Source organism: Camelus dromedarius, chromosome 17 (assembly GCF_036321535.1).
Source record: "Camelus dromedarius isolate mCamDro1 chromosome 17, mCamDro1.pat, whole genome shotgun sequence".
Classification (NCBI taxonomy): Eukaryota; Metazoa; Chordata; class Mammalia; order Artiodactyla; family Camelidae; genus Camelus; species Camelus dromedarius.
The window spans coordinates 34,581,309-34,605,732 of NC_087452.1; the positions used below are offsets into that span (position 1 = coordinate 34,581,309).

General features: G+C 44.3%; 1 protein-coding gene and 1 long non-coding RNA gene across 4 annotated transcripts; one reads left to right on the forward strand and one right to left on the reverse strand.

The window, feature by feature from the left end:
* The first annotated feature begins 5,625 nt into the window (after positions 1-5,625).
* Positions 5,626-12,012, forward strand: NME6 (NME/NM23 nucleoside diphosphate kinase 6). 3 transcript variants are annotated; one of them, XM_010978840.3, is made up of 6 exons: positions 5,626-5,764; positions 8,188-8,284; positions 9,958-10,060; positions 10,610-10,649; positions 11,049-11,209; positions 11,485-12,012. In XM_010978840.3, the coding sequence occupies exons 2-6, from the start codon at positions 8,195-8,197 to the stop codon at positions 11,649-11,651; spliced, it is 561 nt and encodes a 186-aa protein (XP_010977142.1). In that variant the 5' UTR covers positions 5,626-5,764; positions 8,188-8,194; the 3' UTR covers positions 11,652-12,012. The 3 variants fall into 3 exon arrangements, with proteins under 3 accessions (XP_010977142.1, XP_064352639.1, XP_064352638.1); XM_064496569.1 differs by lacking the exon at positions 5,626-5,764 and adding an exon at positions 6,036-6,130; XM_064496568.1 differs by lacking the exon at positions 5,626-5,764 and adding an exon at positions 6,306-6,608.
* On the reverse strand, positions 9,606-11,052 carry LOC116158227 (uncharacterized). Its single transcript, XR_004142428.2, has 2 exons — positions 10,432-11,052; positions 9,606-10,014 (listed from the first exon to the last, which is right to left on the reverse strand). It is a non-coding gene; the product is annotated as an uncharacterized LOC116158227 (long non-coding RNA).
* Positions 12,013-24,424: the final 12,412 nt, after the last annotated feature.

The following is a 24,424-nucleotide window of genomic DNA, read 5'->3' on the forward strand; positions in this document are numbered from 1 at the left end:
TATATATATATATACACACACACACACACATATATATATATATATATAATATTATATACATATATTCTCACAACTTCTTTATCCATTCATTCAGTGGACACTTAGGTTATTTTCAAAATGGCAGGTCAAAAGTGTTCAAGTCAAGGGTCAGACATTTGGGTGGTGTTCAGGGACTGCAGTGGGGTTAGATGTTAGGGCTGCAGCAAAGGCCTAAGGTTTAGGATTTGAGTTTAAGGATCAAGGGATAGAGTTACAAGGTCAGCTTCAGAAGAGAACAAGTCAGGGTCAGGGTCAGAAGAGCTAGGGTTAGGTTACAAGTCGAAAGAGATCACTGTCAGTGGTGGGGTTAGGGGTTAAGGATATAGGATTTAGGGTAAGGTGTTAGGGACTAGGGTTGGATTTCACTGGTTTGTACAAAAACATTTTACCCTGGCTAGGTGACTCATAATTCAGCTATGATTCAAACAGCAAATTAAGGCATTTCAAACCGTAGAGGCCCCACAGACTACCAAAAATTCGTTGGCTAGGACAGTCTTCAGCTACATACTGACCTGCTAAAATGGGGACTGCAATTGCTCACATGTTTATTTATACTAGGGTTTATGTTACAAAAATAAAACAATCAATTAATCAATTGAGAAAGAAAGCCACTTCATTAGCTCAACTTGACTAAACTAATCCTTGGGATTCATTCTCCTGATTAAACAGACCAGTGAGTAACCTGGATATGAAATGGGTCCCAATATTTTTAATCATGTTTAGAATTCCCTTGCTCTTTTTTTGCCATCTTCTGCTGTCTGATATTTAGGGGTCTAAATACTGTTAAATATTCATTCCCCTCACACAACATTCAACTCATGTTACTGCTTCAGAAGGACACTGAAGTCCTCAGGGCCAATTTGGATGAGAGCTGATGAGAAGGGAGAAGTTCAGAAATTCTGGTGAGGGAAACAGTACAGACCTGGTGTAATGATGATGAAGGTGCTTACAAAGGATACTGATAGATAGTCTTTATCCAGAGACAGCCTGACACAGATACCTGAACTAACTCCTAAAGTCCTCTGGAGAATCTATAACCAAGTGAAGTTGTATTATTTAATAATCCATCCACTTGCCCGAGGGCAGAATACTCTTAACTGGCTTCTTTGTTGGCTGCCATCAGCAGCTTACTCACAGAAAACAAAAGCCACAATTTTCAAACTATCTACAGTTTTCCTTCTTCCCTCTCTACTTTTTCTTTTACATAAATCCTGTTTTTGCCTTTTCCAGAGTCAATCAATTGTTGTTTTTCTTTGTATATAAGTAGAAGTTTTAAAATTATTCTTTGACAAGGGGAGGATTGGTCTTTGGCCTTCTGTTTTCTCTCTGCATTTTCTCCCACGGTTAACTCTTCACTGACACATTTCTAACTAACACCGCTTTGAAACTCCCAAACCTATCCTTATTCAACCACTAACAAGCCCGTTCTGCTCGACTACTATCATCCCAAACTCACTACATTCCAAACTGAATCATTTTCTTTTTGAAGCCAACCTCTTAACCAATTCCCAAAACACACAAGTTGAAACCAAAGAGCTGTTTTCAACTCTGTTAGAAAGTAAATGCGTTTTTGGCCTGATCCCCTGGATCCACAAGGAAGGGTTTCCCCCAAACACTGCTGGCCTCTTGCCACACCTTTTCTCCCCTGGCTGAAGCTTCAGGGACAGAGAGTCAGGCAACTGTAACACAGCTCCTTCTTCCTCCCTTATTTTGGGAACCATTGTCTGGATTCTGCTGCTCTGTGTTGAAACTTTTACAGTAGGCTCTGCCCTTTGGCAGGGGTGGAGGGATGAGTTTTATTCAAGGGAATATTAGGATCCAATGATTTGGCAGAGAACATTAAAAAAAAAAAAAAAAAGACCAGATAAGGAATGTGGGGATCACACATCACATGTTAAGTTCAGGCTATGATGGGACCAGTGTTTGAGTCATTTCAAATGCTTTTCAAGTTGGCCATGTTGAATCTAAGGTCAACACTGGCCTTGGCCTTTGCACAGACTCACAGCCTTCCCTTGTGGGGCATCTGTAGACCCTAAGCAGCAGAGGGGAGTCTCAGTGAGCAGGCCTTGTGGAGGCACAGATTTGACTGTAGACAAGTCTTTCCCTATACAGGACTTTTATATATCAGGGGAAAAAAAACCCCACTTATTTGGCCCTTTACTATATTTTTTGAGCTAGTTCAACAGGCCAGGGGCTTTAAATTGCAATTAAGTTCCACATATACTAAGGAACCCGTGTGTAAGCTCCAAACTTTAAATTGCTAGTCCCAGCCTAGCAGGCAGCATGGAACGGTTGTCCCAAATTCTACCCCTTATGTTGTTGTGAGCTAGACACAAGGCCAAAGCACAAAATGGGAAGAACGCATGCATTTTTTTCTACATGGATTAAAGGTCACTCCCCACCTGCTGGTCTATTTTTGAAAAACTCTGGCCAGGGTTTTATAGTTCTGAGATTTACACTTCAGCTTCAATTGTAAAAGGGTGGTAAGTTTTATTTATAACAAAAAAGAAACAGTGCCCTTGTTACAAATAAAATATGCCATCTTCTTAGACTGAAGTAGAAAGAACATTCAGTGAAATGACCACAGCCATGAAAGCTGAGAAGATAATGAGAAAGCCTGTGCCTGGAATACTATCTCGAGGGATCACACATGTTTAGGAAGTCCAGGACGAAAAGCAGATTAGGAGCCATCAGATTAGAAGCCATCAGATTAGGAGCAGGATGGGCAGGGTACAGCTCAGTAGTAGAGTGCCATGCCTAGCATGCACAAGGTCCTGGGTTCAATACCCAGTACCTCTGCTAAAAAAAATTAATTAATAAAACCTAATTATCTCTCTCTTCCCAAGGAAAGAAAAGAAAAGAAAAGATTAGGAGCAGTGCAAGAACAAAAACAAAGGAAGAGAGGGGTAAGGGTATACCTCAAGTGGTAGAACGCATGCTTAGCATGGACAAGGTCCTGGGTTCAATCCCCAGTACCTCCTCTAAAAATAAATAAACCTAATTACCTATCCCTTGCCAAAATAAAAATAAATAAATTAAAAACAAAGGAAGAGAGAGATTTTATTAAGAGAAAGCTGATATCCTGAAATAACTGAGACAAATCTCCAGGCCCTGGCCCTGGAGGCTCACTTTCTCCCCCACTTTCCACCAGCAGACGGCTGGCCCCACAGGTTTTCCTCCTGACAACAAAATGTTGGGAATTTGACACAGCATTGTAAAATGACTATAACTTAATTTAAAAATGTTTTAAAAAATTTAAAAAAAAGGTAGAAAACTAATTTCACTTGGCTAAAAAAAAAATGTTGGAAACTCAACTCTTCTAGAAAGCTGTACAGGAACAGAAAAATGCCAAAAATGAAGTGTCTGGAAGAAATGATACTTCTCACCTGACACATCCAGAAGCTGAGTACAGTATCTTGAGGAACACATGGCAGATGTCTTGATTCTCACTTGGTCCCTGGAAGAACAATCTTCAGAAGAACAGCAGCTTCAGGTGAAAAACCTGCAGAGAGTGATTCTCAACTGAAATGTGCGGGGTCAAGGAACACCTCCCCTCCTCCTCGCACCCCTTCAGTAGGCAGGTGTCCTGGACCTGAGCAACTCCTGGAACACTGAGAAGGCAGTGGCCCCTGAGGACTGCTCACATTGGGCTAGGGAAGCTGTGACATTAGAGCCCACCCTCAATTCAGCCCTGACATGCCAGAAACACAGAACCCAAAGGGGAGAAGATATTAAGTAATTCAAATATGCTGGATGAAAAAGAAAGGCACCTCAAAGAAGACCTGGTTGGGGCTACCACTACTGCTGTCAATTAACACTCCAAGTTGGCAGCATCGTCTTAAATACCACTGTCTAGACACAAGACTGGACACAGGTAGATGCCCCTCAGGATAGAACAAACTTCAAGTCATAATTAACCTCTTAATGGGTGATTCTCCCAACTGAGTTCACAAGCTGGAGACAGTAACTGGTATAGAATTACTTGAGTCCCAGCAAAATCAAATCAAGACCTTTTCAGCCTATTCACCTTCCCTCAGACATCACTGACTGTCAGGGTCTTTTGACAGGTTTCTAGTGACAAAACTTTCCCTGGCATCTGCTAGGGGCTGGGGATTGGCCTGCTTTCTAAATTTTGAGGATGTAGGGCCAAGCTTTGAAAATTTTATATGTCCTGGTAACTATTTAGATTCTTTGTGTTGTTGCAATTGTTTAAAGTGCAGCTTAAAAGCAACCAGGCATTGAACCTGGATATCAGTTAGAAGGCAGGTGCATTAGGCTTTCACACTAAGATACATCATTCTCCAACAGCTTCATCAGCATTGATTAAACTGACATTCGGTCTCCACCTGCCTGCCATTTCTCTATTTCTGTTGGTTCCGAGTCTGAGTTTAGAAAAAGGGTGTTATTTATTGAGTCTCCCCCTAGATCACATCTGCCCTTACTTTCATTATATAGGCATATTGTTGAAGACAGTCAAAGCAACCATAAAATATAGAACCAAAGCCTTCCACAGTGTGCGTAAGACTGACAAAATGTGAACTAATGACCATGGCCTAAAAATCAGCAAAATCCCATAGCCCAAAGATATGTTAAAGAAGATAAAGGTAAGAAACAGTTGGACTTTGTGCATTTGGAAAATAAGACTGAAACCAGATGTCTGGTCAGTGGCACATGGTAAGTTTACTCTCACCCTCTAAAGGCAGAAATGGACATGTACCTTCACTAGCCAGACAGGTAAGAAATGGACCTTTCTAAACACACCTTGTGGAAACAAGCTGCCAGAACCACACACCCTCCTTCTAACATTCCAGGAGTGCAACACCTGTTTATGCAGGCACAAAGTCAGTTTAAAAATTTTTTTAAAATTTGTAACAGTTATAGTTTATTTTCACTCATCTCAGATTCAGTGATTCTTTCCAAGAAAAAAAATTTACCACTCTTACTCAACCTGAAACACTGTACCCTCTCCATACATCAGACGACACACCAGGAATCACCCCCAGTTCTCATCTGCTCACCCTGGACTGTTTTACTAGACTCCAAGGTAACCCCACCCCACATCCTACCCTAAATTCCTTAGCGACATGTTCAGGGGCCTTACTAGTTTCCCTCAGGCTTATGTACACCTGCTTTCCAGCCAAGAATCCTCCCTCACCAATCCCATACGGTTGCCTCTAACCTCGTGACCCAACGCACAAGATTTCTGCCCGCCGCGTCCTTCCGACAAATACTGGGCACCAACCATGTGCCAGGCACTACCCTAGACAAATAACAGAAAGGTCGAGTTGGGCAAGGTCCATTCCGGTGGCTGCGCTGGCGGGCACGCCCATTGCCAGGTTGCCACCCTGAAAAGTCCATCCTGTCCTCTCTGCGGCACCTCCCCGCGCAGGGCCGCCAGACCGGCCCTCCCTCCCGCCTGAGGGCGCCCGAGCTGGGCTCGGAGGGGCATCTCCCGCCCGAACCGGCTTCATCTCCTCTGGTCTGGGGCAAGTGGTGGAGAGAGACAACCGACGGAGAGAGACAAGTGACACCGGCAAGCCGGCCCTCCTGCTACACGGCCTCCAGGACTGGTTGCAAACACCCTAATCCCGCGCTGACTGGCCCGTGACCTCACGGCAAGGACCCCGCGGCGGGCTGCCCGGCCGAACGCCTGAAAGACCCTGCTTGGGCCTCAAGGCTAGCTATCGCAGTGCCTGTCGGCCGGGCCCTGCGGCGGGAGGCCCAGGTGACTAGAACCCGAACTCCAGCTGGCCTGGGGCTCCGATTAGCCCAGAATCTGGGTGGTCTTAGGCCGCGGCACAAGGGGCCGGGGTCGTGGGGCTGCAGGCCTAGATCTATGGAGGGGCAGCAAGGCGACGGGTGGTGGCAAGAGCTGAGGCTGTGAACAGCGGGGACTAGGGAGCGGGGCCTCAGGTGTTGGCGGCCGGAAGCCGAGTTGAGGGGTTGCAGGTCCCAGACGCGCTTGGGAGGATGAGGGGGCGTGGCTGGTGTCCTCCAGGAAGCAGAGGAATGGGCACCTCTGTTGTTGGGGCACACGCCTAGGCAACTTACAATATTGTAAAATTGTTAAATGGAGTGACTTCTAAGTTGAGTAAGTTTCTCGACGTGTCAACATTTGTTATAAACCAGGAGCCAAGACAGGCATAAGTTAGCTGCCAGGAAGAAAGGAACCAGGTTCTCCCCTGGAGAGCTCCTAGCAGCCTGGCCTTGGGATAGCTGGATCAGATTCATTCAACAAATGCTGTTGAAAGCCATCTATGTGCTAGGCACTCTGCACGAATACAGAGATTACGATGGTGTGTAAAAGAGTTACCCGCTTTCATGGAGCTGACCTTCTAGTGGGAAAGAGATAGCTGAAGAAAACGTGTAAGGAGCCATGAGAACTTAAAACAGGGGAAGTGAGCTAAGATCTAGTGGGTGAGAAGGAGGTAACCAGAGGAAGTACATTTAGGACTGTGAAAACTTCTCATGCAAAGGCTGTCAGGTCAGAAAATCTTGGAGCTGTAAGGCCCACGAAGCTGGAGCAAAAGCAAGTTAAGCAGTGTGGAGTTCCAGAGGAGGCTAGAGAGGTACACAAGGATCAGATCATGCAAAGCCCAGTAGGACATGATAAGGATTTGAGGTTTTATCATAAGAGCAGGGTACATTTTAAAGGGTTGAGGAGGGAAATGATGTGATTAGATTTGCATTTTTAATTCACTGTGGCTGCTATGTGGAGAACAGACTAGAGGGTGGCAAGAGTAGAAACTAGAAGACCATTGAAGAGGCTGTTGAAGTCCAGGGAGTGGGGTGGCAGTTGAGAGGGAGAGAATTGTATGGATTTGAGATACATTGACTAGGTAAAATTGCCAGAACTTAAGTGATAGTGTGGATATGGAGGATGAGGAGGGGGAGGTGTCAAAGATCTCTCTCCCCAGATATGTGGCAGATTCTGCTTGCTTTTAGGTTACTCACCACCTGGGATGTTAGGGACAGTGGGTTGGCTGATCTTGTACTGGTTAGACTGGGCTTAGCTTTGTGGTTTGAGTGCAGCATCAAGCTGAATGCTGTCGAAAAGACATGAGTAGGAAAGACCTTGGCATAGTTTCTCTGGGCCAGACCCTAGCACCACCTTTAGTGTGGTAGCTACTTTAATTGTCAGGCTACTCTTGGGCTCAGAGAAATGAGACAGTTGCCCAGACTCTGTCCCTGTGTGTGTTATGGAAGCCTTCTCTGTATTTGTTGGCCAATTTAGGGGTTCCACCAGACAATCTTTTTGAGACCTACTCCTTAGTCCTGCAGAGATGATCAATTTCTTACATGTAAATAGAATTTCAAAGTTGGAAGAGATCTCAAGTTCTCTTAGTCCAGTTTATAAAATTCTTTTGTTTTTTTACATCATTTCCACGATTATTTAAGCTCTTACATCATGATTAGACACTAGAAATACAGAGATAAATAGAGTAAGACTATATAGGTTCACTTCATTAATAAAATTGATTAAGCACCTTTGCACCAGGCAGTCTGAGCTGCTTCACATACAAAATGGTTACAACTTGTCCTTGACCTTGGAGTTACATGTCTGCCAGCCTTGCCATTGAGGACAGTTGAATGTATTAAAGGGTTTGATTTGGGCAGGGAAATCCTAACCTGTTTGTAAGATTAGATAAGAGATGGTAGGTATCCAGGAGACTTTTTTGGAGGTATTCTGGCAACATCCCAATTCTGGTCCATCCCATCTTCCAGTTTCAGAATTGATGGGGAGCACTGTGGGATAGAGGGCCTTAGAAATGGAAACAGTTATTGGATCCTTTGTAGCCAGGCTGTTTAGGAATGTAAATTGTAAATCCTCTGTAAAACACAAAAGAAAGTTAGGAAGGGGAGGGAATATTGACAGAGACAAGTTGTGTTTAAACTCGAACTTCTTCTGAATGGGTAACTCCTTCCTAGGTTTAGAGTTGCATAAACCAGATTATGTGCTCTACTGGGCAACTTGAATGGCCCCTCCACCACTCTCTTCCCTCAATCCCATAAGCAATAAAATACAAAGTAACTTTCAAGTGCCAGTGTCAGGAGCGCTGGCTAGCTTTGCAAGGCAGCATGGCTCCAGAGTAGGAAGGGTGGGGAATGCAGCACTGATGGGTCCCTAATCTGGCTCTCTGATGGCAGGAGGGAGATGACCTCAATCTTGCGGAGTCCTCAGGCTCTCCAGCTCACTCTGGCCCTGATCAAGCCTGATGCAGTTGCTCACCCACTGATTCTGGAGGTAAGAACAAGAACTAAGCCTCTACAGTATGCCCTGGGCATTGCTTCTGTTTGAGGTGCCATGGGGCCATTTGTGAAGACTGACAACATAGTCCTGGGTTGTGTCACAGTCCTGTGACCGAAAAAGACTAAAAATCTGTTGGAGAATTGGGGCAGATATAAAATAGAAGAAAGGATCCAATACAATAAGAACCAAACCTCAAGACAATGTATGTACATTAGTTCTCTATTGGTGCATAACAAATTACCACAAGCTTAGAAGCTTAAAACAACACTCATTATCTCACAATTCTAGAATTTAGAGGTCCAGTAGACTTGGCTGGGTTCTCTCCTTAGGGTCTCACAAGGCCAAAGTCTATGGATCAGCTGATTAGGCCCTTATCTAAAAGGTTTGAGGAAGAATCCACTTCTAAACTCATTCTGGTTGGCAGAAGTTGGTTTCTGTGGTTATAGAACTGAGGTCCCCATGTCCTTGATGGCCTTCTAGTGGGGATTACTCTCAGTTTTTAAGAGACCACTCACATTCCTTATCACCCAGCTCACTCCATCTTCAAGATAACAACAGTGCCATCTCATGCTTTTAATCACTGACTTCTCCTTTAGCCCCCAGCTAGATAAAACTCTGCTTTTATACAGCTCATGTGATTACTTAGGCCCATCTAGATAATCTCCCTTTTGATTAAAGCATTTTCCTTTTTGTTTGTTTGTTTATTTTTGTTTTTGGAGGTGAGAGATAATTAGTGGGTTTTTTTTTTTTTTTCAATGGAGGCGCTGGGGATTGAACCCAGGACCTCATGTATGCTAAGCAGGCACTCTACCACTGAGCTATACCCTCCCCCCTTGATTAAAGCAAAGTCAACTGATAGTAGTAACCTTAACTACACATCCCTTTTGCCATGTAATGTAACAATAAAATATTGCATCCCATTCAGAGTCCTGGAGATTAGGGTGTGGAATCTTGGTGGGGCCGGGGGAGGGTCCTTTTAGGATTCGTCCTAAGTACTAGCTGAGCAGCATGGTTAAGTAAGCTTACTGTGGTGCAGGGGGAGAAGGGAGCAGTCAGGAACAGTGGTCTGTGAGTGCTGGGACTTGACCAGGCCTCAGCGGAAGGGTGGACTTTGGTTACTACATAGGAGTAGGTGTTCCACAGAAGGGAGATGCTGTGTGTTGGGTCTCAGGGCCACAGGCAGGCTGGGTTGATGGGACCAGAGAACCGGAAGTGGTGGAGGGCAAGGAAAAGTGCAGCCTTGAGCATTGGCCTTAAGTGGTTGTGCATCATTCCATTAAAAAGAGGAACCACTCAAAAGCTTCTGACCAGAGTATGAAATATAAATTATGGTGTTTTTAATCTATCAAGTGTGATGGTTTGGGGAGAGTGGGAGAAACTCAAGGCAAGACCACTATCAAGAGATTTTATGACAGTCTGAATGATGGATTCTGTCAGAACGGAGTGGCAGAGACAGCACTTCCTGCCCCTCCACCCGAGGCTCATGCTCTAGCTCTGGGACTGAAGGTCTTCACATCACTCCACCTTCTTTTTCTTCTGACCCACCAGTGGGACCCTCATGTCTTGGGCTCTGAAGGTCCTCATGGTCCTTTTGATCAGCCTGAGTCTTCCATCCACTCAAATGGTCCCTCTGACTGACTTTTCTCTTTGCGGTGGTGTTTATCCAGGCTGTTCATCAGCAGATTCTGAGCAACAAGTTCCTTATTGTACGAATGAGAGAACTTCTGTGGAGAAAAGAAGATTGTCAGAAGTTTTACCAAGAGCATGAAGGTATGACCAACAGTCCTCTGAAGGGGAGGCTTCTCTATCCTAAGGGAGACTTTACCTGGACACACAATGTCAGGCTCTCTGACTGACCAGCCATAAAGCTGCAGCCAGTCTTCTAAAGTCTTGATTTATATACAAACCTTTCATGATTATCAATATTTTTAAAATGTTTTCTAGAAGGGTTCTGCCTCATGGTCCCAAAAAGAAACCTAAGTTTTATGTCCTGCTAGTACCACTAGTTAACAGTTTACTCTATCAGACATTGTTTGAAGGCCCATGATTTCATTTAGTTCCCCAGCAACCCCATGAGGTAGAGATCCTTATGTCCCCAGCACACATATTAGGAAACTGAGTTGGGGAAGTTAATGACTTACCCGAAATCACACAGGTTGTTAAATTGTGGAGAGCCTGGATTCAGACCCAGGTATGTCAGACTCCCAAGGTCCTTGTTCTTTTCTCTAAAACAATTTTTATTATTCCAAGTAGGAAGGCAGAAGTATAAAAAGCTCTCTTGGACACCAGTGTCTTGATGAAGGTACTCTCTCTCTGCAGGGCGCTTTTTCTATCAGCGGCTGGTGGAGTTCATGGCCAGGTACTTATCACTTTTGTTCCAACGTCTTCATCCACTGAGACTTATCTCCCCTGCCCCTAAACAGATTTGTTAATTTCATCTGCCGCTCTTTAAAGTTGTAACCAGTGTCATGTATCTGAAGAAATATGGGCTTGGGCCAAAACTGACCAGGTGGCCACCTGTCCTGTGGTGGTTACTTGTCCAGGGCCTGTAGAAGAGTATTGTTGAATGCTGCCTAGCAACTCTGCTGACCTCCATGGCCTTTCTTGTTCATCACCTTCTATTTGAAGCAGCATTGGTACTTGGCTAGAAAAGCAGGATACTCAGGATGTCCAGTGTGCCTTTATTCCTGCTCTGCTCACAGCGTGCCCTCCTAGGCCCAATAGCCAGATTCCTGACATGTGCTCCATTTGTTCACAGTGGGCCAATCCGAGCCTACATCCTCGCCCACAAGGATGCCATCCAGCTCTGGAGGACGGTGATGGGACCCACCAGAGTGTTTCGAGCACGCCACGTGGCCCCAGATTCAATTCGTGGGAGTTTTGGCCTCACTGATACCCGTAACACAACCCATGGCTCTGGTGTGTTTGCCTCCTGTGTCCACAGCACTAACGAGGGAAGTTGGTCTGTGGTTGGTGGGCAGGCCGTATGGCAGGGCTGAGAGCCAGGTTCCCCAGTGAGCTTTCTTCCCAGTTGTGTTTCTGGACCTTTGTGGCCATCTCAGCAGATGGGACCCCAGGACTATGGCAGGCAGGAGAAGTCAGGGTTCAGGTTTCTGAACCTGATTATGACTGCCTCTTGCCTCCATCCTGCACTCCCTATGAGAACCCCTTCTCTTTTTCACCTCTCCTTACAGACTCTGTGGTTTCAGCCAGTAGAGAGATTGCAGCCTTCTTCCCGGACTTCAGTGAACAGCGCTGGTATGAGGAAGAGGAGCCCCAGTTGCGCTGTGGCCCAGTGCACTACAGCCCAGAGGGAGGCATCCACTGTGCAGCTGGAAAAGGAGGCCCAGGCCCAGCCTGAGGCAGGCCCATCGGTCCGTGAAGACCAGTGGCACTGCCCAGCCTGTTCTCCTAGACCTCTGCTCCAGAGCATTCTCCTAGGACCAGGGAGACCTGGGGCATGGTGCCATCTCTGCGAGGCACAACTACCTGCGTAAGGGCCTAACTCCTCACTGCCACCTCTTCTAGAATCTAACTCTATCTACCTCTTGTCTGGAATGTTCATGAGTGGTTCAGAGGAATGATGGCTCCTCTTTTTTCTAAGAACTGTTCATCCTTTTTCCAGGAATAACTTGCCCAATTGACTTGCCTGAAAAGTGAAGTGACACTGTATTAACAACATTTGGCCTATTTTCCTTAATAAAAGTCAGTGTTCTACTGAATCCTCATGGTTGGGAGCACTACTCTAGGTGCTGTCTCTCCTTAACTGGAGTAATTAAACCTATCCTGAAGCCAAGTTTCTAGTCTGTGCTAAATGAAGAGAAAGTCGTGTAGAAACCTCCCCAGGATTCACACACATAGTGTGCAGCTTATGTAGTGCATAAAAGTATCCAGTGCCGGAGCTGAATGTGGGCTCAAATCCATGCTGTGCACAGGGCTGCATCCTGAAAGAAGGGGCACCTTTTGTTTGGACAAAGGTACGTCTGCCCAGGAGAGGCATGTTATGACTCTTTTTTTTCCTAATTTGCTCAAAACCACTAAAGGTAGCCACATCTCTGTTGTAACTGAGGATGACCTGTTATCACTTCCAATCACCTCAAAATTTTGTGGCTTAACACAATAATGATTTATTCTTATGTGTCTGTAGATTGCCTGGGTGGTTCTGCTGGGCTCACTTGGATTCATTCATGTGGCTGCATTCAGCAGTTGGGTCCAACGTGGTCTTCCATCCCGAGCTGCTTCACAGCATGGTTGTTTCAGGGTTCCGAGAGGGCAAGCCCCCATTCACAAGCTCATCAAGCTTCTGCTTGTGTCATGTTTGCTAATATCCCATGGGCAAAAGCAGGTCACATGGCCAAGCCCAGAGTCCATGTGGGAAGTAACTGCACAGAGCATGATACTGGGAGGTGTGAATCATTGGGTGCCATTACCATTACAGTCTACAAACTGAAAGTTGTGAGGAGCCTTGAATTTATCTAGAACTTATGAAAACAAGTATTTGCACAAGTCAACAAAGGAGATGAAGAAACAGACAGAGAAGGAAGGAAAAAACCAGACATATGTGGATCAGGAAAGTAAAAGAGAAGACAGTATTTCTGGAGAATGAAGTCATTCTGAATGCTGTTGGGAAGTCCAGAACAATGAAGCCTTTAACGTACCCTTGGCCGTGCTGTAAATGTGGCAGCATGGAGATCACTGTGACCTTGGCAAGAACAGTAGCTCTGGAGTGGTAGGGAGGTTACCCTATATGGAAGATAGTGGCTGAAGCATTTATACTGTCCTACTACCTTTGGGTTTAGAGTGGGATGTCTAATAGTCTTAGAGAATCTTCATGCATCTGAATCTATAAATGTATCTTCAGATGCTCCCATCTTCTCCTGTCTTCCTGTTACAACACAGGGAGAGTCCTGCTTCCCGTCAAGCCAGTTGCTCTGAATCCTGTCTCCCTGCTCTTGGTTACCTGTCTCTACTGCACTTTTACCTTGCTCCACTAAGTCTTTCCCCTTTGAATTCAAGTATGTTTTGGTGTCTACCATTTTTCAAAATCTCTTTGACCTCACTTTCCCCTTTGGCTACCTCTGTTTCTTTGTCTCTGCACAGCAAAGCGCATGGCGGTTGTCTGCACTGACAGACTCATCCCCATTTTCTCAGCAGCCCACTCCCCACTCCAGAGGAGACTGCTTCCTTCATGCCTTTGTCGCTGCTGCCCAGCACAGTGCCAGACGTGTGTATCAGTGCTTTGTAAATATAATGGACTATCCATGCCCTGGTCTTCGACATTACTTAGAATTCCTCTGGCTCTAAATTCATGAAATCCTACTTTTAAATCGTAGTCTTCTACATTCCCCTCTCATGTCTTCCAAACCTAGACCAGTCACTCGTCCACTCTTCTGGGTAACTTTTCCCTATATTCTTCCCTCTCTTCAAACCTCCAATACCTCTTCCTCCTTCCTCACTCTCCAGCTGTTAACCCTGCTTCCTCTTTCAGGAAGATAACAGAAACCCCAGAACAGTCCTCACGCTCCCAAGACCACACTGAGGACCTACCTGCAGCTGTGCTCACCTACTTCCCCCCTGTTAAGGAGGAACAATGGACAGACCTTCCAAGCCCCTATGTAAAGCCATGCCCATTCTGTGCAGGAGATCCTATCTTCTCCCCCTTACTCAAGGCACTGCCTCAGCAATTACTTTCTACTTTTCCTGCATCATCAGGAGAGGGAGCTTACAAACATGCTGTGGTTTCTCATATAAGAAATAAAAGCAAACCTTTCTCAACAGCACACGTCCTTCATGCCACTGTCCCATTTCTCTGCTCACCTTTACAGTGAAACTCTCAAATTAGCCTAGAATATTAGTGACCAGTGACTTTCAGTCTAGATAAAATGGTGTAGACCCATTTCTCTGCTCCCCACTGAGTACAACTATATACCTGGAAATAATGCAAGAGACAATCAGAAAAAACTCTGAAAGAGTCTCTGAAGGTAAACTGGTTTGAGACTCCAGGACTAGAGGAACACTCAGCAGCAGGGAACCCTAGGTATCCCCACACAACAGAACAAGGTGATCCAGACTAGACAGTTCCCCAACCCTAACCCAGTAACAGAGGGCAGACCATCTGGCCTCTTCCTCCCTGCAGCTGAACAGACTAGACAAAGTCCAGCTGAAAACACCAGGCAAACTGACAAGGGAGACTGATCAGGAGCCCCCGCTCTCAGTAAGCAGCCAGGGGAAGCACTCTCCTCCCCTCCACTTCTCCTGTCTAATCCTCAAAACTGTGTACCTCTTAATGTTTCTAGCTCCATGTCCCCCTCAGTCCCTACCTACGTGGCCACTGTAGAGAAGACATCCTTATTGACTGAGAGAAACGACTAGAGACTTAAGTGCAGGGAATGGATGTGTCTGGCAAGACAGTGCAGAGTGGAAAGGGAAGAGGGAGAGCACTGGGACCGAGACAGTCCAGTATGTACTGGTGACTACACAAGTCGTAAAACAGTTGAGAGAGTGTCAGTCATGTATAAACCTCTGTGGTCCAAAGTTTTCTCCCAAATGGAGATAACAGTCTTCCTAATGAGCATCAAGAGCTACAGCCTTCTTATCTGGGGTCCTGGGAGAGAAGATGGCTCCTCTTGTCCCTCTTGGAGCATTCTGCATAAGCAGGTGGGCTGGGGGTTGGTCATCTAGTTAGTGGTTGAAGATTCGTAACTCACAGGTCTGGGAACTGTGGGCAGGGTAAGAATTTCACAGAATCTTTTTCCTCCTTCAGCTTTGCCTGTCACTACAGATGTAATGTTATGAAAGACTGGGTGGTAACTGGGTTACTGACAGGCCACAGGTGAGTGGCTTTTTAGTTTCTCCTGAAAAAGCATCTCTTCCCACATATTAAACATACTTTTCCTACGTAGCCTCAATCATCTGGGGCATTTATGTCTTATCCATGGCTCTGACCCTACCCTCTACTGTTCCCCATCCTCAGATGCTCCCCAAACAATTCCAGTGCAAGGAGTTCTCATCTTGGATTTTCAGATAATCCTTTACATGAAAAATTGCAAGAAAATGGAGAACCTGGATTTGAGGAAATGGGGACAATGAATATAGTGTTTTCTTGTTTGTGACTTAAGGAAGAATATAGTAGGTTTAAGGGAAATTCAGAGGGACATTCTGAAGGACTGGTGGAATATAAATTCACTTACAGGCTCTAGAGAGGGACAGGGTAAGGATACAAGAGAGTAAGAAAACAACTGAGGTCATGAGCTCCCAGAGAATGTAAATTTAAAAGGGAAGCCTCCCAATACAAGTGATCAGGTGAGGGATCTTCCTCTGGTTTAGCAGTTCTACGAGTCACAGACTTACGCTCCCCTCAGCTCTTGTGCCTATGCTCCAGTTCCCCTAAAAGCAGAGCAGGAAATAAGGGCTTATGAGCAGGTAGTTTATTTTGGGAATTGATCTCAGAAAACAAGAGTGGGGCAGTGGGAGAGTAAAATAGGACAGAGGAAGCCAACCCAAAAATAGGGTACTGAGGTGGTCAGCACCGTGAACAACTAGCTGCAATCTAGCTGGAGGGCCTCTCCCTCCCAAAGTAAGGCCTAGAAATAGGTTTTACTGAGGTCAGGGTATGAAGGGCCGTCTCAAGATGTGGAAAGTAAGGGCAATAAGGCAAGGGAGAGGAGGGAATGATGCTGGAAACAGCTGCAGAAAACCAGGACCCCGGGATGGAGTAGAGAGAGCACTCCCACAAAGCACCATGGGAAAGTGGCTCTAAACACAGACCTCTTGAGATGTTAAAACTGTGCAAAAGTGGAGTAGGGTAATGGGGGTGCCTCCACTGCTCAGGGAGGAGGAGGGGAGGGAACCAGTGACAGCAACTTGAGCTGACGTTAAAAGGTCCTATCCTCATCTCCATGGAAACTGGGTGGGGAGAACCTTCCAGGTGCTCCAGCCCTTACCCCCAACCAAGCTAACCCTGGAGACAACCAGGTGAGAGGGATTGGACAAAGGCCTCTGGACCAACAACCCCTTTTATCTCTCCTCTTTTTTCCCCCTCCAGCCCAAAACCAAGCCAGTTTTTTTTTGGAGGAGGGAGCAGGTGTTAAAGAAATCTCTCTCTCCTTCCTCTCTGTGGCAAATATCCTCTTAGCATATAAAGACACTGAGGCCTGAGTAGAGAGCCCTCCAGGGTACACCCACTGACATTCAGTGCCAGGGCCAAGAAGAGAGGGAGGCAAACTGTCAGGAATCTGGGCCATTTGGCCCCTGGAATGCAAGACAAGTGAGAGAGGGTTTGGTTCAAAGGGCCTTAGAACCATTTCATTATTGGAGGACTGAGGGGCACTGAGACTGAAGGGCTTAGGAGGGGCTATGTTTAAAAGCCCTGGAACCTGGTATTGGAAGGCTGATGGTGAGGCATTGCTAGTAACCTTATCCATGTCACTGGTGAGCCAAATAGTATGGTTCTGAGGCTTAAGTCCTGAGACTGAAGAACTCTGGGGGTGTGGTTAAAGGGACATGAGTTTGGAACTGGAGGGTTAGGAGACATAGTTAAGGAGTCCCTCAGATTGGAAAGCTAGAGACTGAACCCTCAACAATATGCTAAGGCTGGGTAGAAGAGGACGCAGCAAAGGCTAGAGACACAGACAAATCCAGAACAGGAGAGTGTCATAGAAGCCAATGGAAGGACACAGCTGCAGAAGGAAGTAGTTAAAAGCAAAGACCGCTTCTCCAAGAGGACCATCACTTGGTACCTCTGTTATCAGAGGCTAGACCTCTGCCATGTTCTTACTCACAGAGAGTGTAAGGGGTCAGAAGACTGTCCCTGAGGCCCTCACAAAGCTCTAGTGGGGTGGTGAAGGATGGTGGAGAGATTTGACTCCCAGTGTTTCTTAAGAGTTCACCTCCAGCTAACACCTTACTGCCACTCCCTGTATGTCAGGCTTCTCCCTCAGCATGTCCTCTGCTCTGTGATGAGGAGTGACGTCCACCTAAAGCCTTGCCCACACTATTAAGGCTTCTCCCTTGAGTGTGCCCTCTGATGTGGCTGACAGCTAACTTGTTATTAAAATCACACCCTCACCTCTTGCACACCTAAGGCTTTTTCCTGAGTGTGTTTTCTGGTGTCTGATGAGGGCTGACTGAAGGCCAAAATCTCGCCCACATCCCCCGCATGCCTAAGGCTTTTCCCCTAAGTGTATCCTCTGATGTGCACTGAGAATTGACTTGTGACTGAAGTCTTGCCCACACACCACACACTCATAAGGCTTCTCCCCTGAATGTGTTCTCTGGTGTGTGATGAAGTATGATTTCACCCTAAAGCCTCGGCCACAGTTCCTGCACACATATGGCTTATCCCCTGTGTGAATCCTCTGGTGTTTACTGAGGTCTGACTTTTCACTAATGCCTCACCCACACACCATGCACACAAAGGGCTTCTCCCTTGTGTGTGTCCTCTGATGCCTGATGATGTGTGCCTTGCAGCTAAAAGCTTGCCCACACTCCCTGAACACATAGGGCTTCTCACCTGAGTGTGTACTCTGGTGGTTGTGGAGTGCTGACTCATCCATAAAGCCTTGCCCACACTCCTCACATACATAAGGCTTTTCCCCTGTGTGTGTCCTCTCATGTCTGATGAGATGAGACTTTCTTCTAAAGCTTTCCCCACACTCCCTGCACACACAAGATTTTCCCCCATGATAGCCTTATGTCTGAAGAGGTTTGACTTCTGGCTAAAATCTAGTCCACACTCTCCAAACTAGACTGCTCCAAATCCTGAGATTTCTACCCTCTCAAGAATTTTGTCTGCTTCCCCAGAGCTTACCCTCTGTGCCAGACTGCTGTACCTTCAACACTTTGCTTCTTCCCCAAGAGCTTACTGGTGGTCCCTGGGGTAGACTAGAGAAAACCACTGAAGTCCCCTTCTCAGCTGTACTCTGAAGCAAAGGTGTAGAGACTCCCATTCCGTGGTCTTCTGCTTTGGCCCCCCCAGTGGTTTTTATCAGAATGTGTTGCTGCTGCTGCTGGTCATCTGGCCAAGGATCCCCTGGGTGGAGTTGGTTTTCTGCACAGAAATCTGGATAGGATGACTGGGTAGCTTATGTTGGCTGAGAAACTGATGACTGCCAAAGGCCAGAGGGCAGGAGGGCCAGAGATGAACTTCTGGTTTGGAATCTGCTGAAAAAGAAAGTTTTCAGTCACAACAGTCATAGGAAGGGCTGACAGGGCTTTTCTTCCCTGTCTTATGGTAAGATCTAGCCCATTAATCACTCACAACGATTGATGTCTGTCTCCCCAAGACATGCTTTACCAGATCTGTATTTCCATTCAACCTCTTTTGACTTTTTATATGAAAATTATTACAAACATACAGAAAAGCTGCAAGAATAAGAACAATACTAAGAATATTTGTGTACCCTTTACCCAAAATACCTATTGCTAACATTTATATATTGTATATGTATGTGTGTGTACATGTATATGTATGTATATACTTTTCTTTGAGCCATTGAGAGTAAACTGCATATATCCTGGCCTTTACCCCTAAATACTTCAGTATGTGTCTCATAAAAGTAGGGATATTCTCTTTCATAACTATAATACAGTTATCAACTTTGGTAAATTTAACATTTACATAATACTTTTATCTATCATATATATTCTAATTTTGTCAATTAATCAAATAATGTTCTTTATAGCGTTTTTCCCTCCAGTACAGGATCCAGTCTACGATCAGTTATTATAATTAGTTATCATGTTCCTTTAGTTTCCTTTAGTATCCTTCATGAAACTGGCATTTTTGAAGGATACAGTTCTTTTTTTAAAGAACACTCCTTATGTTCTAGAATATGCATAGAACATTTCCCATGATTAGATTCAGATTATGCACTACACTCAATTTTTACACACTATATCTTTTACATGAATCCAAAAAACCTGCAGCAAAACCTATTCTACATATTATCCCAATAAGGAATCTTCTAAGTAAGCATCAGAGGCATCTTTAGCTCCGCAAGTATCTGCAATTTTAATAAAATTATCTTCTAAGCCATAACCATTTATATTAACACACACAGCCACAGCCATTTATTTCCAACAAGAGAACAATCTTTATGACTATATGGGAATGTCCTTTGTGACTTTTCCTATGAGAAGAAAGAATGGATTGATGTAAGAGTCATTCAGCCTGGATGTCTCAAACGCAGAAGTCAGTATAGAAGAGCTGCTAAACAGTGCATATGTGAAACCTTCATTTCAGTTTCCCCATTCATTACTAGGTGTTCATTAGAGGACTATTATGCCATCAGGGTCTACCAGGAAGTGGAGATTCAGCAGTAGACAGGCACAACTAACTTAAACTTGGCTCTTAGTTCCCGAATCAGTCCCATATCTGCTCTTCTCTGTTTTCCACAAAGCGACATACACAGAAATTTTACTTTTTGGCTGTACTTACCTACCTAAGAAATATCAAAATTGAATCACAACTGTTTCTAACCAGCTGAAGATGATAAACCATGAACTTTTTGTAATCTCAAGAAGCCAGACTATTGGCACTAACTGAAGATTCTTTGCTGACTAATAAATAAGGGGACTGTTTTAACCAAACATATATGGATCCATGGATTCATTTCATCCAATGCAGAATGCTAGTTATAACACAGATGCCATAAAACTGCCTTCCTAATACTTAATCATCCCTGACATTTCTCTCCCTGTGAACCATTTAGTAAAAAATTCTTTTACTGGTTTATACCTTTATCTGACAATTAAATAAACTCAAATTTTTTTTCCCAGTAAGTTCTGCTGGCCTTTGTTTTATTACCTGACATTTGGGTTGTAAAAATTGTTATTATTATTATTATTATTATTATTACTTACCATAATAAATAACGTTTACTATGGACCCAGCATTTTGCTATACAGTGCTTTGGATAAAAATCAAATTTAATCCTGCTATTATCATTTCATAGATGAGGAAACTGAGGTTTGGAGGGGTTAAGTAACTTGTCCACAGTCACAAAGTAAGAAGAAACGAAACAGGGTTCAGGATGTGCTTTTAAACACAACACAAGCCACAGATAACTCTGAACTAATTAGCACTCAAATGTTTATATTCTACTAAATCTGTCTTTAAATAAGAATAAAAAAAGCTTCTAAGCAAATGTGAGACTCTGGCTGCTTTGGAGAGAAGCAGCCAGTGAGAATTACGCCCTCTGACAGATCAATTTCTTTGGGAAAAAGTCAACCAAATTTGGCCTATAGACTAAATCTGGGGGTAGGGATGCTCTGGGCTTTGACCACAGTCTCAGGCTATAAAGCTGCCATCGACATCCCAGACACCCAGCCCAACTGCACTGATTCTCTCAGGACAGGATGAGAGGTGGCTAAGCCATGCTGCTCCAGAGGACCTGCTGACCCCAATCCTGCCAGGACCCTCATCCATCCAAAAGGAAGTATTTCCTGGAGCCAGGAGAGTTCTGCCCTGGGATCAGGAATAGAAGAATGGGGTGGAAGCGGGTAACTAAAACCAATTTTAATCTCTTCCTTCTTTATTCTACATTTCTAATAAACATCTCTTCACCTTTTTTTTTTTAAGTCTATAATATTCAGAGTAAAAGCCAAGCTCCCGACAGTGGCCCACAAGGTCCTACATTCTCTCGTGACTTACTGGCTCTCTGACTCCGTCTATTCTCCATCCTTTGTTCACTCCAGTCTGGGTCACACTGACCTCTCCTCCTGATGCCATGCACTGGCTGGTTCCTATGTCTGGAACACCCTTTTCCCAGATATACCACTGGTATATTCCAAGAACCCAGAACTGGACTTAACATTTAATAGTTAATAAATATTTTTGAGAGAATGAGTGATAGGAGCAGAGTTAATTAAGAAAGAACTAAAAAGTTAGGCAGAAAACAGACACATGTTCTCAACACTCTCAGAACCAAAGGCTCCTTTTTATAGTCTATGTTTTATAACATCTTTCCTGAAATGAAATTCATATTTAATAAAATACCTATACATAGAATTTTTTTATAATAATGTTATGTCCTAAAACCAAAAATACAAAAGAGAAATAAAGGAAAGTAATTTACAGTAAAACATTATGCATTTCAATATGAATTTCTTGGAAGGACTACATTAGGAGACATAATGATGCAATCATATGCTTACAGCTATAGGCAGATCACTGTGGACACGCCAGCTACAAATGTAGATAAACATGGATGGGCCTGATTGACGGCATGTGTATGTTCTGTTGGTCACAGACAAGGTATGCTGTATGGGTGGTAACTCAAACACTACAAGCAGCAATGCCATTGGTGATGTGATGTTTTCCATATTGGTGAAAGCACCTCTTGATAAAGATTCAGAACTATTTTCCCTGATTTACAACCTACTATGCAAAAACTATCTTATGATATTATCTAAAATAGTTTTATATTCTAGATTCAGAGCATTTCAGCAGATCCATGGCCTGGAGGAAAAAACCAGGTGAGGGAAGAAGAATTGATACAGATCTAACAGACAGTTTAAAAAAATGGAATGTGTGGATCTTGTCTGGATCCTGATTCAAATTGGCAAAAAGACTTTTTTGAGATGGTCAGGTAAATCTGAACACGAACTAAGTGTTAGATGATATTTAAGCACTACTGATAATTTTGTGAGATATGATAATGATACTGTGGTTATATATTTTTAAAAAGTCCTTACTTATTAGTTACACTGTGATATATTTAGGAGTGGTATGTCACATTATTTGGGATTTGGAAAAAAAGATATACAGAGAAAGGGAAGGATGAATGAAGTGTAGCAAAACAGTTTAAAGACTGAAATGGATCCAACAGATCCAAAGTTTCAGTGTAAAGATTAATATAATTTGAATCAGGTTATTTTAAGGCAATTTTAATATAGTCCTCAGAATCAATAAAATGCATGAGCATAGAGACAGAGAAGAAGACCAGATGAAACACGATAAAAATAAGACCAAATTAGACTGGCCAGGTGAAAGCAAATTTAAGTGGGTGAATCTACACTGAAATAATTGGAGAAACTAGGCCAGAAGCCAAATGGATTGAAATGGGGCCAATTCAAACTGATGAAAGCAGTGCAAAATAGATCCAAGCAGATAAAAACAGAACAAATCAGAACTACTTAATTCATAGCTATGCCAAATAGAGAAAAACTTTGAAAAAAATTTTTGACAGAAATTTATGTGCCACTCTGAAAATAGGACTTTTAAGAACTCAGGAAAATTCAGAATAATTTTGTATTTGCCAACCTAGACAAATAATCAGTTTTAAATAAATGAAAATATGGTTTATGATACCAAATAATCTGTGAAACATAAAACTAACAAATTTAATTACGCTTTAAGCTTTTTTAACTTCTAGGACACAGAAGGCCTCACTCACTACTTTGCTCTCCTTGCTCTCTGCGCGCCCATCACGCTGGCCCCCTTGCTTTTCTTCAAAAAGGCTAGGCACACTCCTATCTCGGGGTCTCAGCACTGGTTGCTCCCCTGCCTGGAACAGTTCCCCACCACACCCGCATATCTAACTTCCGCACTTCCTTCAAGCCTTTGCTCAGACGTATCTCCTCACAGATGCCAACCCTGGTCACTCATTCAGCCAGCTTCCTCTACACCCTGGCACTCTGGGTCCCCCTTATTCTGCTCTACTTGTATTTGTATACGTTATACATACTTCTTAACTCTGTAGAGCTTATTATCCTTTAACATACATAATTTACTTATATATGCTGCTTACTGTATATATCAGTGTCCCTATACTAGAATGTAAGCTCTGTGATCAAAAAAATGCTTTATTATTTTATTCAATGGTCAATGAATATATGAATGGCTATATGGTCAATGAATATATGAATGGAAAAAGGAAGAGAACATGTTCTCACCCAACATAACTAGATTCCTGAAACGCCAACATTTCTTCTTTGTATAGGCTCAGGCTCAAGGCTCAGTCTCTTCCACTCTGCCTCAGAGAAAATCACAGCCACATCCTTGAATTTCACTGGTCCCTAAATCAACCAGTAAATTCATACTCATCAAGTCACCATCAACTTTCACAGGGAGAATGGAACCACCCCCAAACCACTGAAGATATCTCATGCCAGACATGACATGGTGCTTGAAGGCAGCCTTCCAGAACACTACCACAATAAGCCATCAGGAGAAACCCTTGCCTTTTCCCAGATGAAGACCTGTCCTGATCCCACAGGGCCCCTAAGACTCCGTCCTCTGTATCCTCCTGCAGGGTCTCTAAGCTCTCCTGCAGAATATCCTGGTTTAGTCAGGGGCAAAGGGAATTACTCCCCTGGGGTACCACCTCTTCCATTAGGTCTGGGTTATGGTGGGGGCTAGCAGGGGACTGTCACACCAGGCCTAGCCTCAATGCTGCTTATGGCCTCAGGGACTTGGTAGTTGAAGACTTCATAGGAAAGACATCCACAAAACTCCAGTCTGCCAGACTCAGGTGGAACATCGGGGAGGACCTATGCCTCTCCCAGGGGAAGACACAGCACTACTTCAGGTTTGACAGCTAGACTTCAGATGGAGTGCTGGTTCCACAAAAGAGTTTGGCATCACTGGAGTGTCAGAGCCAATCCTGTTTTCCCTACTGATACTTCACTGCCCGTCAGATCCTGACTGTAACTGAGAAGCCTGGAGACCTCCCTTTCAGGCAGTCACAAACTTGATCTGCAGCCACTGGTCTCCAGGGTGCCAGTGGTTTCTAAGACATGGGGAAGGGAGCATCTTTGGCAATAGAGGTCTGGTTGCTATAGGCCCTTTTGGTGATGAGGGATTCTTACTTCCCACGGGCATACTCCCCTCTGCTGAACGGTCTGGTGTCTTACTTCATTAATTTCTTAAGTCCAGGGGTTCAAGTCTGCCAACTACAAAACAGTGGTAAAGGCTGGCCCTGCTGAGAACTTGGCTGAAGCACAGTCTCCCAGCCAGGTGCTAGGCACTCAACGCTTCAGCTTCCAAATTTCTCTGGCACAGATACCAGAACTATATTACTTGGGTACCTGTATCAGGGGTCCCCAAGACCACTACTCCCTATTCAGTGACTCACTAGAAGGACTGACCGGACTCAGTATATAGCTGTACTCACAATTAGGGTTTATAACAGC